The sequence below is a fragment of the Fusarium oxysporum genome, chromosome IX, assembly GCF_013085055.1.
Source record: "Fusarium oxysporum Fo47 chromosome IX, complete sequence".
Classification (NCBI taxonomy): domain Eukaryota; kingdom Fungi; phylum Ascomycota; class Sordariomycetes; order Hypocreales; family Nectriaceae; genus Fusarium; species Fusarium oxysporum.
In genome coordinates, this window is record NC_072848.1 from 1,369,705 (window position 1) to 1,388,712 (window position 19,008).

Below are 19,008 nucleotides of genomic sequence, written 5' to 3' on the forward strand. Positions count from 1 at the left end.
GCCCTACTGGTCTACTATATGCGTCGGGTATCAGTCTATCAGCCATTCTTCGACTTCGACGCCTATACTTCTCCCTATTCCTCGTATCACCTCCCATGCAACATTAATCCTCCACTTGCCTCCTCGATCCATGACATCTCCTGCGCCTCCTACTCGTGTCAACAGTCTTAAGCTCGCAAGTGTCGATACAGCCATGGCTACATCTGCATCGAGGCCGGCAGCGCCTACGGCGGTGCCATCTGCCCATTCATTTCGTACAGCGGCAAAGATAGCCATCATTCGCTCAAGGACAAAAGCGTGTGCGCCAAGGAGTTTGCGGGCGATCTTGCGATGCTTCGTCCGTGTAGCTCCCCGAGCAACAATACCTCCTCGGCGGCGCTTGCGGCCATGATGATATGTCGAGAAGAGTGTGAGATCATGGCGGGTTGCATTGTGGGAGGCGAGATAAGCTGATAGCAGCAGGAGACGAGCTGTCGTAGGGAGAAGGTTTGTGAGATCGGTTGCTGAGGCTGTAGGTTTCGTCGCGATGGTTTCAACGGGCTTGTTCTTTGGCCGAATAGAGACAATACTTGGGTTGAGCAAAGACTCATCTTGGAAATGCACTCTTCCTGCGATTAACAGCTTCGAGAACTCTTTCGGCAGATGTATTCCCGCTAGAATGGGCGCTGTGAAGCGCGGCCAAAGCGCGTGGCAGCTGTGCTTAAACGATGGAAGTGTGCGAGACGCTGATTTTGTGAGGGAGTCGTAAACGGCAGCGCAGAATCGAGTCCAGAGATCGGTGGTTTCCTGCTGCGTACATGTAGCAATCGATTTCGGTGGCGTGAGCGAGAGGACGCGAACGAATTCCTTCTTTTCGTAGGGAGGAAAAAGGAGATGCGCTGACGAAGGTGACCGTAGGAAGCCAGCGGGCGGAGATGTGACTATGAAGACGCAGGTGAGGCATGGAATCTGGACATTTGTTAGCTTTGTACATGTGTATCAAGGATGTTGGGTGCTCACAATTTCTGATAACCTCGCCAGAGCTGGTAACAATGTGGCCGGGGCATCTCTTTGTCGATCAATAGCATCCAGCACCAAGATAAAACGCCACCTCGCATCCCTCTTTGGATACTGAATCATCTTGACCATCTCAACCGTCAATTGCGCCAGCGTTTCGCATCGCCGAGGCACCTCCTCCCACTGCAGCGCCTCAGCAACCTGACCGACTATGCGTTCGAAGAGATGTCGTCCTGTGATGCATTGTACAGAGTTGACGATAGCAGCTTGCAGACCCCCTGAGGATTCATCGCTATTAATACTGGTGACGAGATCGGAGACAAGTCGATAGGTGATGGCGGATTTGCCTGTAGCCGTTGCGCCGTGGATGACGAGGTTTCGACAAGGAGCTGCATTGGGCTATATATTGTCAGTATGTTATGCCGATGTAGAAAGATGGTTGATAAACATCACATACATGCAGCAGCGTTGCTAGGGAGCGGATTTGATGCTCTCGACAAGGAAATGATTCGAACAAGGGAGTTAATATGACCTCATCTGGAAGACCAAACAGTGAGGTCATCGTGGTTCCTTGCATTTGGGCAATTCCACCGTCTTTGGGTACAATTGCTGGTTGAAGTTCACAAATTGTTCGAGATACGCATAAGTGAGCTTATCGGGGAGACGCGTTTGACGCGTTGCACGGTCCAAGATACGTCACTCGGGAAATAACCGGCCGACCATCCTGCACTTCACTTATAGGCATACCTACCTACTTAGCTTGCCTTAATACCTAGTAAGAACTTTTTTACTTTATTATGAAATAAATAGCCACGGCAAAACATATTCCATAAGTTCAAGTCGACGGGTATATATATATATATATATCATTTCATAGACTCTATTCATTCCGAGAAACAAAACCACATGCAATATCCCCTATGCAATCCACAATCCGCAAACATTTGTAAACCTAACGCCGTTGCTATGCTGATTAAAACAAGACAGGTTCAATCACATCTACTTGTTCTGGCTCCTTGCCAAACACTTTGTTCCACCAATGATTCCATGTCCTCAACTCCCCGTACAAGACAGTCACCAAGACTGCTGCATTCCATATTGGTACAGGTGTTCCTTGGTTAGACTGCGCCTGTGTAAACCCTGGACCTCTGCCAGGTGCTTGAATGGTGATCCTTGTTCCAGTATTGACCCAGATTTTTCGAACGTCGTTGATGAGATTGTCGGTGAAGCTTCTGACACCATCACCAATCTGTGGGGGTGCCATGCCCTGTTGCCGAAAGCCGGATAGGAGGGTTTCTGCTCTGACAGAATAGTCTTCAAGATCGACCATGTCAGAGATATAGTTTTCGGCCCTCGACAACCCGTTCCTCACATGCTTGAGAACTTGCACGGTATCTGTCCAAGAACCGCAAGATATTCCAGAAAGTGACAGACCATATAGAGGAGACCATAGGCTGTTTGACAATGACAACAGCTGTGTCACCAGATGGACTTCCTCGGCCCGGAGGTGTCCGTCTTTTTTACTGAGTTGATCAAAGAAGTTGGCAATGGCACGTAAAAGAACAACTATATGCGGCAGTTCGCTTTCCGCCAACTCCCGAGGAATTACATCGCGGGTCAAAAGAACTCGCAGTGCTCCTGCATAAACTTCAACCATGGGGAATATCGAGCTTTCGACTGTCGCAGTCTTGACAATCGCTGGTAGCATCTTGTTCAGGATGAAAGATAGAATGCCCGGGTTCTCCATTCCCCGACACAAAAGCTCAACTTCGTCTTGAAGCTTGTTGTCTTTGAGTGCAATCTTGAAGTTGTTAGAAAGGAAGAAGAAGACCTGGTGGATGACCTTGGTGTCCCCTTCGCTCAGCCGAAGCCCATAAGACATCATGCCAGCCACTTGCAGTTGCGGGTCCTGGATAGACGGCGAATACTCCTTACTGATCTGATAGAAATACTTGTCGACTGTGCAAATATCAGAGCCGTGAGCTCTAATAAGCGCAATGATATCCCGAACAAAGACCACATAGCCAGAATGTTCAGAGGCATCGTGAGACATCGTCCGCAAATCTCCTATGATCTGCTGCATCACCAACTTGAGTGTCTTGGAGTGTTCTGACATGATGACCTTTTTCAGCGCTGGTCCAGCATCTCGCAAGGACTTGCGCATCCATGTTATAAGGAATTCGAAGAGGTCTCGGTTTGTGTTGTAGTCCGGGTTAATAACAAGTCCAACGACTGCGTCTGGGACGAATTCTTTCTGCTTTCGTAGCAACTGCTCCGCAAACTGGTTTTCGTACGATAGGTATGGCCTTGGTTTGACAATTGACAGAGCCCAGACCTCTGAAAGAGAAAAGTCTGCCTCGCTAAAATCATCAAAGTTGTGCTTGAGGAGCGTGGTCAAGAACAAAACAAGATGTCGTCGTTGGTCGAGGTTGAGTTTGGCTGGAACCTCCTCGAACAGGCTATATTTCCCCGGTTTAAACATATCGCCAAGTCGCAACAGTCCACCAGTAATGAACCTTACTACAAGCCGGGCTGTTAAGATTATGACCTGCTCAGTGCATTGGGATCTCTGCACAGCTTCAGAAGGGGATTCGCCTAGTTCTCCCTGTGAAGAGAGAATGCATCTCGCCATTGAGAAGTAGGCTTTGGACAGGTCGTGATCAATTACCAAGATAGCATCATCCGCTTGGGCTGAGTTCAAGATTTGGCTCTCGCTCTGTTGACTGTCTTCGTCGTCCTTGAACTCATCAACACGGGAGAAGAAAACCTCCAAGGTGGATAGGGAAGAACGGAGAATCGACCAGTCAAGCTCCATGGGATATGCACTGGATCGCCGGAAAACTTGCTGTAGTTGCAGTGTATTCAGGGCAAATGTGGCGGCCTCCAAGTTAGGTGCATGCCTCATAACATCTAATGATGCTGTCACCGAGACATACAATACGTCCATTGTAGCCTTTTTGTTCATGGCCACCACGGCATTGATCAAGTCTGGGTCGATTGTGTTACTGACATCTTTAGACATGGCCAAGACTTGCTGTTGCATATCAGACTGTACGGAATCGAACTGTTGCATCATGGATTGGAAAAAGCTGTTCCGCCACTGTGTGAACGGTCTGAATGCTGTCGTAGCTTCTCCGGACGCGATGATAAACTTGGCCAACTGGTTCCAGGCTCTGACGTTGATTAAGCACGCCTCTTTGTGGGAGCTTGCTGGGGCGACGAGTCGCTCGATCAAATGGGCGCCTGGGCGAAGTTCTGCCGGCGAAGCCCAGAAAAGGGTGCAGAGCAGATCATGGTGGTTTCGTAACGCAGCCAAATCACGCTCCTGGATCGTCTGCTCCTTTAGGAGTTGCCGATTGTGGTTCGGCATTGTCCGGGCTATCAGGTTCCGGATGTCTTTCAACGAGCCAACGGCGCCTAACTTCTTGATACTCAACGCAACGAGCTTGAGGAAGATGTGGAAGCACTTGTCGGCCTTATCAACAGACAGTGAGGGGCTTCCTGCGAGCTCATCCAGAAACTTGGGCGAAGCGTACACCTCTTCATTGCGCAGATGAGCGAGGTCCTGCGAACCAAAGAAGTCAAAGATGACACCAATCACGGCTACACATTTGCGCCAGCCCCATTGCTGAACAAGATAGTGGCAACGGCCAACGAGTGCCCGACAGTAGTTGTTGAAGCTTGGTGACTGCCGTGGGTTATTTTTGTAAACCTGGAAAATCTTCTTGAGCAGTTTTTGTGGTAATGCCCAGCCATCGACAACTGCATTATGCCTTCGACCTGCAGCAACGATACCTTTGTCGTTAAACTCAGTGAGTGGGAGAAGAAGAAACATGGTTTTCCACAAGCGCTCATGCTCAGTCGCATCAAGGCTTTCTGAAACCTCGGGCGTGGCTATGACGGCGTACAGAATGTCCCAGAATGAGCCCCGAGGAATATGGGCATGTTCCAGAGTCTTCATGGTAATAAGCCAGGAGTGAATGGCAGGCACATCATCTCTCAATCCTCGCTCTCGTGACCGTGAGTTCTTCAGGTCACTGTAGGTTTTTGTGATGTTGTCCATTCCAGCCATGGAGAGTGAAATAATTGCAGTTCTGGCCAAGCTCCTCACCAGATCCTCCATTTGAAATTGATCACTCGTCAAAGAGGGTTCGCTCTGGCAAAGTCTCAGAACGAAGAGCGCGGCAAGAAGCAAATAATCATAGACGCTTGCAATAGATAGATACTGGGGTTGTGCGGTGTTATCGTCACGTCCCAGTACCGCTTGTATGCGGCCATTGAATCCTTGGAACACCTCAAGTGCCCTCCCAACGAAAGACTTTGCCTGTGTATGGTCCGTGAGGCTCAAAGAATTCAGTATGAACTTCATGATAAACCCTGCAGCACTCTTTACAAATTTGGGGTCTCGGGCTTCTTTGTTAACTGATGTGTATTCGAGCTGGTCTGCGATGGAATCGAGAAGCATACCCAGCTCAGAGGACACTTGCGAGTCCCAATGGCCCCATCTGAGGATTTGCTCTCCAAAGTTAAACGATACCCGTGGTCGAGTTTCCAGTAGATATTGGCAGCTCGGGGCACTTGATACAGATTCAAACACACCACTTCCAATAAGAGTTGACTCGTGGAAGTAGACCTGGGCATCCAGAGGGAAAGTCTCAAAATGATGGGTGTACTGTGTACCATACGGCCCCAAACCTTGAAGTTTCTCCTCATTCGCCACTGTAGACTGAGCCGGCTCTGAGATTGAGGCAAGCTCGACGGGGATAGGATCATTCGCACGACTAAACTGCGGTGCTTCGACATCAATGCGTTGAGGTTTGGTCTTCTTCCGAAACCGCGATTTGTTCGGGTTTTGGGATGGTTCCTCAACGATTCGGAGAGGTACTGGATCTTGTTCGGGAGGTGGACTCGCTGAGTAAAACGTATCGGGTTCATGGTCGAAGGTCATGATGCTTGAAGCTGAAAGATCACCACGTTGCTTCCGGTACAGACGATCCAGACGTTTCTTGGTTGCGTTGAAAGAGAAGCGACTACTCTGGTCTGTTTCGTCCATTTCCAGTTGAGCCGGACGCACGACTCCTGAGCCAGAACGGGAGAAGGGTGTGCTGGTAAGGGCGTTCTGGCTCATTCGAGTTTCTGCATGAGTACTGTCCGGCTGGTACTTGACTGACCCTGCCTGGCTCACTTGTTTGACCAGGCGTCGAGATGCTCCTGATGCCAACGGCATCCGTCGTGGAATAGAAGAGCCATTCCCAGATGTTTCGCGCAGAGGTTGCTTAGTCTCCCTGTGCTTAGGGTTCGGCTTGGGTTTCGCTTTCTTGGCTTTTCGAGCAGCAGTGACCGACTGGCGTTGGGGGATCGAACCGACCCTCCAGTTGTTCAAGACAGATGTCGCGTCAATATGGTCCTCTCTAGTAGCAAGTTTGATCAACTTTCTACCAGGACTACTCCTACCCATGTCTCGACGCCGGGTAGCAGACCTCGCAGCAATCTTGAGGAACCTTGGTGCGTCTGCTTCAACCACGTCCAGAATACTTAGTCGAGGTGGTGCATATGACCTGTTCTTCGTGGATCGTTTCTTTCCATTGGACTTGCGTTTCAATGTAGGATGACGGTACTTTTTCTTGACAAGCTCAGGTGCAGGCACAGAAGTGCCCCGAGTCCCAGCAAGCATGCTAGTAATTCTGGGCTGATGGGGTCCCTTGGGTGCTACTTGTTTCCGTTGAGCATCGGAAGTTTTGTGTCGTTTTGCTGGGCCACGAAAAGAGTCGGCAAGCTTCAATTGTCGTTTCCGTCCAGTAAACATAGGATCAATAGCGTTGTCCTCGACCACAGATCCCTCATCATCAGACAGAATTTCTAAAATGGTTATAGGCCCGTCTTCAATGGTTAAGCGAGTTTGGTTGTGGAATACATCGTCAGTTGTTTCCTGTCGCAGGGCTGATGCAGGTGTTGGCGAATCATCATCCGAGTCTTCAAAGAACATCTCAAAGTTTGTGACAGAATTTGACGAGGCGACACGCCTCTTTGCAACACCACGTCTTATTTCCCGTTCGGGCGAAAAAGCAACAGCTCGCTTATGAATGTCTTTCAGGGCCTTCTTATGACCAGCTTGCTGATCTAGCCGCAGCCAAGATGCAGGAAGGACTCCTCTGATGCGACGGCCAACCGTGTTGACAATCTCGGAGCCACTCTCAGAGCCTGACTCGGATTCAGATTGAGATGCGGCATCTTCGTGGTCTAGCTGCTGGGTGGTGGTAGAGCCAGCGAATTCATCCTCGGAGTCACTCACATTAAAGATGGCAGGTCGCTGTGTCAACCTCATAAATGGCTCGGTTTGTTTGGCTGACACTAATGGAGATTCCGAAGGTTCATGTTGAGGTTTCTCGTCATCGGCGTGTCGCCTTGAACTACGTGCTGCGGCAGGTGAGTCTGTTGTGCCGGGCGCAAGTCTGAAAACAGATGCAGGTTCAAGAGGATCGCTATCAACAATATCGTATCTTTTGCGCTTCCTTGTGGAAGACCGAGACGGTGACGATTTCCGTTTGCCAGACTGTCTCGAAGTCGTGATAGTCGGTTGTCTCAGCAAGTCTTGCAAAGCTGGAAGATCATCACCGGCCATGCTCGTGTTTTCTGTATCGCCTGTCGAGCTTGCCTGACTGCTGGGCCCAGCACGATCGTTCATTGGCGACGTCTTCGGTGGTGAAGGTGAGGGAAGATCGAGTGTATCCAAGCCGTCCAAAAAGTCCTCCGCACCCTTCAATTGGCTTTCATCAGATATGTCCGGTATGTTTGAGCCTTGGCTATCATCTTCAAAGTCCTTATCCTGCGAAGAATCTTGCTCAGCCTGTCGTTGACGTCGTTTTTCTCCTTCCATTGCAAGTCTGATTGGCCGGACGCCATGGCTCTTGAGCGTGTTGGAGTAGCGGGACAATTCAATGGCATAAGGGCGCTCTTGGATAGGCTTTCTGGGGCGAAATGACCGTTCGTAACGAATAGTAGCTTGTTGGGCAGCCTGATTCTCAGCAGTAGTGCCCAGAATTTGACTAGGCATGAATGTCGCATGGTCATCTCCAAGGACTAGTGACGAGGATGTATGCGCAGTATTCCGGCTGTCCTCGAACTCCGGAGCTGGGGGCGGTGACGACCGTTCAATCGCTATGTTTGATGTTTCATTACTGGCCGTATCGTTTTCCTGGGCTTCATTCGACAGCGTAGCTTCGGTCGTCACATTCGGTCGTTCAAGGTCAAGGTTGTCGATGTCAAGTAGGCCAACATCCGAGTGTATGGATGACAGAGGGGATGATGATGGAATATCATAAATATCAGAGGGAAATTCGTTTCTCTCGGGCTGCTCTGACGTTACTTCCGGTATTCGAGCAGGTGTCTTGGTTGAAAGAGCATGGTGGGTAAGCTCCTGTGAGGAGTTGGGGACATCCCAGATGTCGCGATCTTTATCCTTCTCCTCGTGGTTGGCCGTATCAACTTCTCGATTCTCGGATCGTTCGCTAATGGTCTTATTCGTCTGCCTGATCGTAGGCAATGATGGTAATTCTTGGCTCTCGAATCCATCTTCTTCCTCAGAATCAGGGACTTCTCCCAGTTCCTTCCAGTTGCTCATTGTCCAAATGACATTATTTTGTCGCATACATGACGTCGGGTCGGAGTTGTGAGTTTTTCGTTCAAAACGACTTGAATCAGTAAAGAGATGAAGTTGGAAATATCAATACCGAGGGTGGTGTTCACGGTTCAGCAGGTACGTAACTCTTTAATTGATTTCATGGCCGGGGCGGGGCGGGGAACGCGGTCGAGGAAACCGGGAGACGCGTCGTGCAAGTGCTTACAGACACGCGAGGTCCCTTGAGGAAGTTTTAGTGGAGCACGTTCCGGAAGCTTCAGCGTGTGCGATCCACTATAAATCTGGTCCCAATTATTTCGAGTTCGAGTCTGATGTGGCTACCTACCCTTAACTTAACTACGTTTGAGACTTGCTCAGAACTAGAGGTTAGTCGAAATACTTCAAGACTATCGCTTCCTTCTGATATAATATACTCAAAATGCATGTTTTCGAGAGAGCATTGCCATTGGCTTTGACTGTCTTTTGCGGTGTGGTTGGAGGTTAGTTTCGCTGGAAGTGCCTATTCTATCAAGGTCGTCATGCTCAGTAAAATACAGGATTCTACACTTTTCAGCCAATATTTGCAAATGATGCGCAAAAGAAGGTTGACCCGCCACTGAGGTACATAATTCCAAATGAGAATGGGACCGGACACTAACGAGATTCGCAGTACCGGGCAAAAGACAGAATCTGTAAAGGAGTCTTTACCTGCAGCAAAATAACTGCAGTCCACAGATACGTTATTAAGTGCCGCACAAGACCCCATATAATTTTAAATCAAATATTACTGTACGATATCCTGAGAAGTTAAAGAAGTGAAGGTCTCTTTGCGTATTATTGTTTGAGTTTGTACTTCTATTCAATTTGGCCACCCTTTAGACCACCCAACGATCATTGAATTCTATCTTTTTGAAAGATAAAGGCACAAAGTCAACACTGTTAATCAGGTGATATAATTTATCAGCCATCCCGTCGATTGCTGTTGAGCGGAATCTCAGAATAAAGGAGCCTCTAAACCCCAAAGCAAATTCTCCCAATCCATTCCCTCCAAATCCATATTCAATCCCATGTCGCTCAACTCTTGGACAGATGCTATGGCATCATTTGGTGTCGTACCATTTGACAACATGGCAGTTGACGAGCTTGGTGTAGGTGGAAGATTTTCACATCTCACCGGTCTCTGCCTCTCCTTGCCCACTGGCAGTGTCACTTTATGCTTTTTCATCACCTGTGCCAATAGATCTTGTATGCGAGCCGTGGGTCTGGAGAGTTCTTTGGCTGCCTCCAATATGTCCCATGCTTCCAACAAATCTTGTCGTCTTTGGTCTTTCTCGTCGGCATCAGCGCCTAGGCAGAAGTCCAAAATAAGAACAATACTGGCGATGAATACACTATGCAAGACTAAACATAACCTGAGTCGTGTCGAATTAAAAGTTGTAGCTTCCTTCTCGAGCTGGTGTTCTGTTTGTATGACCATGCGTGCTGAATCAAGACACACGCGCCGGGAGCGAGCATACGTAGGCTCGACTGCGCCACGGGCTAGATATGGGAGATGAAGTTTGCATCTTTGGCCATGGACAAAGACATTCATTATATGACGCTGAATAATCAGTCCTGGTTTTTTATGCGTGTCTGTGGCAGGGAGCTGCTGTGGCTCATCCGTATTAAACTTGAGGAATGGAGGTAGATCTTCAATGAATTGTCCGATGGCCGCATCGACTTCCAAAACAAGGTCGTATGAGTGGACATCTGGGATTGACGAATTTGTGAGAGGTACTCGGTCAGTGAAGTTGCGGACGACCTCAGCCAGCCGTACCCTCTGTAAGAAATAAGACATATTGGTCGAACAATTTATTGGCTTTCCCACCAACTCTTGTCCTTCTACAAGATCTTCATCGTCGGCATTCAGAGGTTTTCTGACATTCATTTGCCTTGGATTGATCAGGTAGGTGCCTTCATGCGGGCCGGGAAATCGAGATATCATGCTGTAAACCATTAGATCAAACGCTATTGAGTTTTGGGTAGGGAGGCCTTACGCATCTGTACCAATGAGGTACCACCAAACTCGCCGAGCAGTCTCCATTTTGAGAGGATTGAGCTGGGGTATTTGCACCGAGGGCGGGTTGTGAGGGTGATCCAGACGGTGCAGTCCGAGCTCACGGCAAATGGTGATGGAATTGAAGAAACAGTTTCGAGCTCGGGAGGAAACTCCTTCCAAGTTCAATAGGACGAAACTCACGATGATGAGCCCCTGAGCCGACTCGAGACCTATCTCCGACCTCCGCTGAGATGCATCGAATACATCGAAGGTTGATTTGAGCCATCCGAATGATTGGTTGTTGGCCTCTGTATAATCAGAGAAGAGAGGCGTCATGTTGTTGTCTACTGCTGTCCATGCGTATGTGACGTTAGCGCAGACTGCAAGCATCAGGAAAACTGAGCATAGGGAAACATGTGTCCCTTTTTCAACGGCATCGTAGACCTCATCAACGAGTTTATATAGGCTTGGAGTGTGTATGACATGATGCATAAAAGTGATGACCGAGGTGTACTTGTGAACCAAAACCTTGGTTTCATGTCGTTGAGGCAACCAGATGCACCTTGTTGGTTCCAAAGAGAGGAAACCCGAGGGGACACTTGAGTTTTGAAAGATGTAACATGACGGCTGTGCAATTGAGCGTATAGGACATATGCGGAAAACAATGTTGTCGACCAATACGGATTCCTAGACAGGTAACTTGCGTAAGTCGATTTGTTGAGTGGTGTCAAGAGTTTTGGACTTACTGATGGCTTTGGGCCAAGGCATGAACTCTCGAGCCAAAGAGCATCAGCCGTCAAGTTTTGAACATTGATTGGCAAAGGTTGTAGAGGCTCCAGCTGTGTCCGGGAAGCAACATCACTGCCTTCTACACTCGAAGGGGCTGATGATATTGTTCGAGAGTTAGGATTAGAGTCAGTCTCTTTGTTTCGTTCTGCGAGAAGAGCCTCCAGCCTCTCCAATCGTGTGAGAATGTCCGCCTCCCTGCCCGCAGAAGACGGTCCTCCACCTCCGCCTCCGCCTCCGCTTACACCTCCGCCTGCACGTTTAGAAATCGGCCGTGAAGACGGGGCCGTTGCCCGGGGTGGGTCTTGAGCCTGGCATTGAACTCCGCGGCTTGTGCAATTGGAACACGGAAATTCTCTACTGCAGCGCAACTTGCGCACACGGCAGAAGTTGCAAGACACAGGACGCTGACGAGGCTGACGACCCATGGCTTCAGTTACACTGTTACGGTGGTTTTTTTCTTGGCTTTGTTGTGAGGAATGAATAGGCGGTGATTAAGAACGGGCGAAAATGCCATTCCCCATGGAAGCTCCGCGGAATATCCATGGCCCCGACTCCGACACGGGACAACTTATAACATTACTTCCTTACATTTGGCTTTGCTTACGCCTCCTATTTGTTCGATTTGACTGAAACTATTGGTTCAGTATGATAAATCCTTCTGGATAAATGGCGAGGGTTGTGACTATTACCAATCCATACTATTGTCGAGATTGGCTTGGATCATCTACACCCACTTCCCAATGACTCCCGGTCTCCAGATTGGTAGATCGGCCCCGATGTTAAGACACGGACATAAGCCGTTTGCCGTTGAGGCTCCCGGTCAAATGGTCCCTTCGTTTGTAGTATGCATTAGTGCCTCTAGGGAAACTTTAGATCTGCTGGGGATCAAGCATATAATAACAGGCCCCTTCCCAACCATTCCAACTCCTTTTAGACCCTCAGCCTTACACGAGCATCTTCTTGCTTGATGCTGTCTGTCAAAGCTCGAACTATCGGATGAGCAGAACTTACTCATAAGTGCCGAATCACTCACTCGAGTGCATACAAGACAGCATGAAACATGTCGAAGTTGACGACCAGCTGGTCAGTGCTGCCACTCCAGCACCAATACCCGAAGAGGATCTCAAGAAAAGCGAAAGAGACCTTGAAGAGGGATCTACATCAGTCGAATTCGATGATCCTCCTTCCGATGACCCCAATATTGTTAATTGGGACGGCCCTGACGACCCAGCCAACCCTCAGAACTGGTCAATGAAGAAGAAGACAATCAATGTCATCCTCGTCTCATCTGTTACATTCGTCACGTAAGAATACTTCATTTCCTTTTGATAAAGCTCACTCACCTAACACTTCCAGGCCACTTGCGTCTTCCATCTTTGCACCAAGTATCGATCAAGTCATGAGGGAGTTCCACTCGACAAACGAGCAACTGGCATCGTTCATCGTCTCAGTATACCTTCTTGGTTACTGCTTTGGTCCCCTAGTCATCGCACCTTTGTCTGAAATGTACGGCCGACTCCCGCTGTACCACATCTGCAATGTTCTCTTCGTCGCCTTCACTGTGGCCTGCGCCAAGGCCCCTAACCTGGGGGGACTTATCGCATTCCGACTCCTTGCTGGCCTTGCTGGATCTTGCCCGCTAACAATCGGAGCTGGCTCGTTAGCTGATATGATCTCCAAGGAGAAGCGTGGAGCTGCCATGTCTTCATGGGCTCTTGGACCTCTTTTTGGACCAGTAATTGGACCGATTGGTAAGTGAAACTTTAGGTTGAGTGATGCCCAAAACTGACAACTCCAGCTGGTGGATATCTTTCGGCAGCGAAGGGCTGGCGATGGTCTTTCTGGGTTGTTGCTATTGTTGTAAGTAAGCTCTTATATCTATACTTGGATATTGAACCAAAGGCTGACATTGGTTATCGATAGGCTGGTGCGATCACGATTGTTGCTTTCATTTTCATGAGAGAAACATATGCGTACGCTCTTCTTGAGAAGAAGGCCAAGAAGCTGCGCAAAGAAACAGGGAACACTAAGCTTCGTTCAATCCTTGACAATGGCACTACCACGAAGGAAGTCTTCCGTCTGGCTATCACGAGACCTACCAAGATGCTTCTCTTCGCGCCCATCGTGTCGCTTCTATCATTTTATATGGCTCTGGTGTACGGGTATCTCTACCTTCTCTTCACAGCCATGCCAGCACTCTTTGAGGGAGAATATCATTTCTCCAGTGGATCAGTTGGTCTGTCATATATTGGTCTCGGAGTTGGCTCCTTGACAGGGCTTGTTATTTCTGGAGCATCAATAGACCGCTTCGCTCAATATCTTACTAGCAAGAATGGTGGAGAGCCCAAGCCAGAGTATCGACTTCCGTTCATGGGGGGGGCTTGCTTCATCGTTCCGGCTGGATTATTTATGTTTGGATGGTCTGCTGAGCATAAAGACCATTGGATTGTGCCCATCATAGGTACTTCATTCTTGGGATGTGGCATGATCATCGTATTTGTAAGTGCTCTACCTCTATATGCTGCAGCCCGATTTCAGCTCACTGACTCTTCATCAGATGTGCATCTCAGTCTACTTGGTCGATGCATACGTTCAGTATGCTGCATCTGCCATTGCTGCAAGCACTGTACTTCGTTCGCTGGTTGGAGCATTATTGCCTCTTGCAGGACGAAGTATGTACAAGAGCCTAGGTTATGGATGGGGAACCTCATTGCTAGGCTTCATTGCAGCTGCAGCAATCCCATTGCCGTTTATCTTTTACAAGTACGGCGAAAGAATTCGAAGAAAGAACTTGTTTGACGTCAAGTTCTAGATGGATAGACAATATGCGTATTTATGTTATGATTGTAAGCTCTTGGGGGAACGTATTGATAAACGAGCAAAAGTCGGCATTAGGGTCTGAGGCGGGCAATTAGGATCATCTCCATTCTGTATAGATAGATTAGGAAGCACACTTACGATCACCAGCAATAGGTGATGGTTAATAAGAACAAGGGTAGCAACTCCAGATGTATTCATCAGCCTTGTGATACAGAGAGTTTTGCCAGATTCTGACATGTTCATGTCTTTAGAGCCCGTTGCAGATCTCAAGCTCCGAACCTTGCCGGAATCAGCTGAGCAGACTTGGTGTTTACTGTTGATCCTTGTTCTTTAACTGGTGAAGTCACCGTATCCATCGTGACATAAAACTTTGTCCGGTTGAGATTGAGTGCAAGATTGAATGGAACTCTTGGATTAAACAAAATGCGATGGAACTTTGGACAAACCTGAAACTGTTTCGTCCCGAAAAATGTCATACTTATCAATATCAAGTCCAATTAATTCATGACATCTGATCCATGCCGTTGGGTTCAGTGTCTTGTAAGCTTTGGCCAATCATGGACAAGGCGATTTCATCAGTTCGTGCAAAACCGGCAACAAGGAAAAGAATAGATCACGTGATAAGAAAATGCACCAATCCGAGCCCGAGGCAAGAGGGACCCATCGTATGATTGCTCCCGTCTTGCTAATTCTGACATTCCCCGAATAACTCGCCTTCTTCTCCACGAAACCTCTCTCGAACTCGCACTCGCACTCCACGCTCTCGAGCGCACCAATTGAGCTTCTCTCCCGCTCGTCTCGTCATCGCCGATTACCTCACATATACCGTTCACGATGCTGCGCACATCAGCCTCCAACCTGCTGCGCAAGAGCCTGGTGCGCAGCACTCCCGCCCTGGCCTCACGAGCTGCCTCGACTCACGCCATCTCTAACCCGACCCTCGCCAACATCGAGAAGCGATGGGAGGGCATGCCTCTCCAAGAGCAGGCCGAGCTCTGGATGGCTCTGCGTGATCGCATGCAGTCCAACTGGACCGAGCTGACCCTTCAGGAGAAGAAAGCTGGTGCGTCACAAACTCTCCTCAACTGCGAAAATACCTCCATCCCGCCCGCGTAGCCGAGATATTGGGTCACAACCACCACAACACATCACCACACATGCTTCAGCCTTGCCGGTCATTGATGATTCACTCAACACCTCAATTGCACAGCTTCAGCCTTGCATTGGACCCTCCACGAGCCTCAATTGCATCATGTAGAACCCAAGCACCCAATTCGTCTTCCTGATTGGTAGATGGGGCTTCGATATAGCTTTGCCTGTTACATCAACGGCCCATTCCCTGCATCACCATGTATAACTGCGTCACAACCATAAAACTAACTCAAACTCTCTCAACAGCTTACTGGATTGCCTTCGGTCCTCACGGTCCCCGCGCTGCCGACCCCCCTGGAACCGGTGCCCGCGTCGCCTGGGGTGTCTTCATTGGTCTCGCCGCCAGTGTCGCTCTCTTCGGTGCTGTCCGTGTTGTCGCCAAGCCCGCTCCTTACACCATGACCCAGGAGTACCAGGAGGAGACCAACGAGTTCCTCAAGGTATGTTCCATCTTGTCTACATCGCATCCGGTCACCTGGCTAACAAGGACTTTCAGAACCAAAAATCCGATCCTTTCACCGGTATCACCTCTCCTGGTTACGCTGGCAAGGGTATGGTCCAGTCTCCCCCCAAGGGCAACTAAATTCAATACACAACATCGTTTCCTTTGTGCTAGAAGCTGGAGTGACTCTACGGAGACGTATTGATGTGTAAAAGGGCCTCTGGTACGTATGGATATGACCAGAGGTTTCGAGGTCGCTCCAGAGATATCAAGTCCTCTTGGTGTAAATACTGTACTACAACAACGAAACCCGAGTCGAGTCATTTGTTTGATTGAATTTGTTCGCTTGCCTATCTCTGTGGGAGCGTACCCGAAGCTTTGCCTGACCATTCTGTCGACATTAAATCCAGTTAATCAAAATAGTAATTGCTCCAATACGCCTCGTTTCCAATGATGTTGAACTTAGCCACCGCTCTGTCCTGCTTCTCGGTACTTTTCGAATGTGTTCTCGGGTTCCCCTTTGGCTGGATTCATCTCTTCTGCCTGCATCCTTCTGTCCACCTCAAACCGGCCGTCCTTGCCCCAGTATCCTGCCTTCTCCGTTCCCTTTACGCATCCCTCGGTGATGAGTACATAAGGCATCGGAGCATCAAACATGGGCTCTGCTAGGACACGCTCCATCTCCATCTTGAGACCTCGGGCGCCTGTTTCTGAAGCAGCAGCTCGCTCCGCGATAGCATATAATGATTTCTCTGTGAAGAATAATCGCGAAGGGTACGTCTCGAAAAGAGCGGTATACTGAGCAACAAGGCTGTTTTTGGGTTCAGTCAGAATACGTAAGAGATCTTCTTTAGAAAGCGGACTAAGAGCACAGATATTGTGCAAACGCCCTATCAACTCGGGAATGAAACCAAAGCTTTGTAGATCAGCAGGAGTGGTAAGATCTAACGGCGTGAACGATGAAGCTGATTGAGGGTTGTGGTGAGGCAAATGCGTATATGTTTCTGCCGGCAGAGTTTGCTTGTTGCCAGACATAGAGGAGCGTCCCCTAAGTTCTCCGCCGAATCCCATCGTCGGTCTTGCAACTCTCTTCAGGACAGCCTTGTCTAGCCCGACAAAGGCGCCGCAGAACACAAAGAGAATGTTAGTAGTGTCAATAGTATACTGGTCAACCTTGCCACCTGGAGGAGCTGCCTGAGGAGTCGAGGAAGATGGCCCAGATGCGCTATAGTTCGTCGTGATAGGTGGCGTAGATCGGGATGAGCGGTTGTCCTTGACATTGATGGTAACTTTTGTTCCCTCAACGAGCTTCAGCAGCGCCTGTTGAACACCCTCGCCCCCAACATCCCGACCAGTAGTCGTTTCGCGCCTTGCAATCTTGTCGAATTCATCTAGAACAACAATACCGTGCTCTGTTGCCTTGATGTCATAATTGGCTTCGATAAGAAGCCGCTCGATGCAGGTCTCAACGTCCTGTCCTATGTATCCAGCCTGAGTGAAGGAGTTGCAGTCAGATAGAGAAGGGTACGTTTATCTTTTTGCTTAGTGTTCTAAGTTCTGTCAGTTTAATCGTTTCAGCAGTTGATAGAAGAAGACAGACTCTAGTATGTAAGTCTTGCCAACACCCGTGGGACCGACCAGAAGGAGGTTACTCTTGTCTATCTTGACGTGATCGGGAACTGTTATATCCTCTGCAACATAGAGATGGTCCATTGGGTCGTCATCGAATTCGTGGTTATCGTGAAGCGCACGGACCGACTCATTATGGCCCGGGAACTCATCTTTAAGAGTATCAGCAGCGTAACGCTCAGGGATAGAACCATGTACACGCTGACCTTCGACAGGGTGCATCTCACGACGTTTCTGATGCAGTTCTCTGTCTCTCGCAAACCTCTGGCGCATTACCTTATCCCGCCTGTTCCGGTCCTCGTGCTCATGTTGGTGTCTTCGCCGTAGATTCTGGTAGTGATTGAAGATGGTTGCGCATATTGTCTTCTTGGCCCGGTCCTGGCCAACGACGTAGTCGTCTACTCTTTTCTTGAGATCGCGTGGGTAGAACTGCGGTACGCCAAAGTTGGTCTTGTTGAACATGGGGCCACGCCCCGCATCGACTGATGGGTCATAGCTGCTACTGAAGCCTGAATTGAAGTCGTTGTTGCGTCGTGAAGCTATAGGGGAGCCTGAGATATAGCGGTGTTGTTGTCGTAATCGGGAATTGTAAGAGGATAGGCAACGTGTCGTAGTAGGTACCGGTCGTGTGGCACAGCGCGAGAGATGGCAAAGACAGCAACGAGCGGTAGGGAGTGCCCTTACGAAGGGCGACATTATGATATATATTCAGTTTGCATAATATTGAAGGATGATACAAAGCGGAGCGTCAGGCGACAGTTGACTGAGTTGTAGTATATCTGGGCAGACGATGACGGGATGCGGGGAACGGTTACAGCTTAATGCGGTCGTGCGAGAGCAAGGCCGACGATAGAGCCTATCGATTCGATAGCATGGAAATGGTTACAGCGAGATTGGTTATAGGACTGGCGTAGGGAGGACGATGCTTCTATGACTGGAGTTACGGAATTGAGGATTATGTGATACCGACCTGCGCTTTGTCTGACCTACCAGCTCCGGGACCCCTTCCGCCGCCAGCAGCGTCCGCTATCGGGGTCAGGTGGAAGCTTAGGCACCTTAGAGCCCAGGCCAACCGTCAAGGCAATTGCGCACAGGAGCTGATAGCGAGTAGCAGCCACTGACAGGCCTAGACTGCAGCGGCGTCCCCGCTAAACAAGCCGGGCCGACATGGGGGATCTGATACTAGCCCCCGGCCTCCCCAAGCACCCCAAAGCGCAAACTATTTGCTCCATGAATTTGATGGGACCCGTCCGAACTGCACAATGATTCTCGCGCAACATCAGAAGTGTCTTTTACAGGAAGTGGCGATATTACGAGGCTCTCGGTTGGGTCCAGTGTCACCCTCTCTCAACCACATGTTGAGCGTTGCAGACACATAGACTGAAAATGCCTTCCATTTAAGGGACAGCGTGCAGATACGTACCGTAGCCGTTGAGAGAAATTCACAATTCGCGACGTCATCCCAACTTATCGATAAAGCTCTGAGTGGGCAACCCGAACTGAAACTGAACGGTTGGTTACCTT

General features: G+C 49.2%; 5 protein-coding genes across 5 annotated transcripts; 2 read left to right on the forward strand and 3 right to left on the reverse strand.

Moving 5' to 3' along the window:
* Positions 1-30: 30 nt before the first annotated feature.
* FOBCDRAFT_298276 (Mus7/MMS22 family-domain-containing protein) lies at positions 31-8,617 on the reverse strand (the record flags this gene model as incomplete). Its single annotated transcript, XM_059611930.1, has 5 exons — positions 31-948; positions 1,000-1,395; positions 1,454-1,605; positions 1,954-1,960; positions 1,994-8,617. The coding sequence occupies 5 exons, from the start codon at positions 8,615-8,617 to the stop codon at positions 31-33; spliced, it is 8,097 nt and encodes a 2,698-aa protein (XP_059465796.1).
* An 898-nt stretch (positions 8,618-9,515) lies between these two features.
* Positions 9,516-11,907, reverse strand: FOBCDRAFT_298290 (uncharacterized protein). The gene is made up of 3 exons (XM_031189893.3): positions 11,399-11,907; positions 10,651-11,339; positions 9,516-10,599 (listed from the first exon to the last, which is right to left on the reverse strand). Exons 1-3 carry the CDS (start codon positions 11,864-11,866, stop codon positions 9,609-9,611), a joined length of 2,148 nt encoding a protein of 715 aa, XP_031033878.2. The 5' UTR covers positions 11,867-11,907; the 3' UTR covers positions 9,516-9,608.
* A 470-nt stretch (positions 11,908-12,377) lies between these two features.
* FOBCDRAFT_51981 (major facilitator superfamily domain-containing protein) lies at positions 12,378-14,266 on the forward strand. Its single transcript, XM_031189895.3, has 5 exons — positions 12,378-12,745; positions 12,798-13,192; positions 13,240-13,301; positions 13,365-13,940; positions 13,999-14,266. The coding sequence occupies exons 1-5, from the start codon at positions 12,495-12,497 to the stop codon at positions 14,251-14,253; spliced, it is 1,539 nt and encodes a 512-aa protein (XP_031033880.2). The 5' UTR covers positions 12,378-12,494; the 3' UTR covers positions 14,254-14,266.
* Positions 14,267-15,095: 829 nt separating this feature from the next.
* On the forward strand, positions 15,096-15,996 carry FOBCDRAFT_143304 (cytochrome c oxidase subunit IV family; the record flags this gene model as incomplete). The annotated part of the gene is made up of 3 exons (XM_031189898.2): positions 15,096-15,324; positions 15,660-15,853; positions 15,910-15,996. The coding sequence occupies 3 exons, from the start codon at positions 15,096-15,098 to the stop codon at positions 15,994-15,996; spliced, it is 510 nt and encodes a 169-aa protein (XP_031033883.1).
* Positions 15,997-16,317: 321 nt separating this feature from the next.
* On the reverse strand, positions 16,318-18,429 carry FOBCDRAFT_252913 (P-loop containing nucleoside triphosphate hydrolase protein; the record flags this gene model as incomplete). The annotated part of the gene is made up of 4 exons (XM_059611015.1): positions 17,691-18,429; positions 17,456-17,636; positions 17,384-17,405; positions 16,318-17,346 (listed from the first exon to the last, which is right to left on the reverse strand). The coding sequence occupies exons 1-4, from the start codon at positions 18,178-18,180 to the stop codon at positions 16,318-16,320; spliced, it is 1,722 nt and encodes a 573-aa protein (XP_059465797.1). The 5' UTR covers positions 18,181-18,429.
* Between the last annotated feature and the right edge of the window lie 579 nt (positions 18,430-19,008).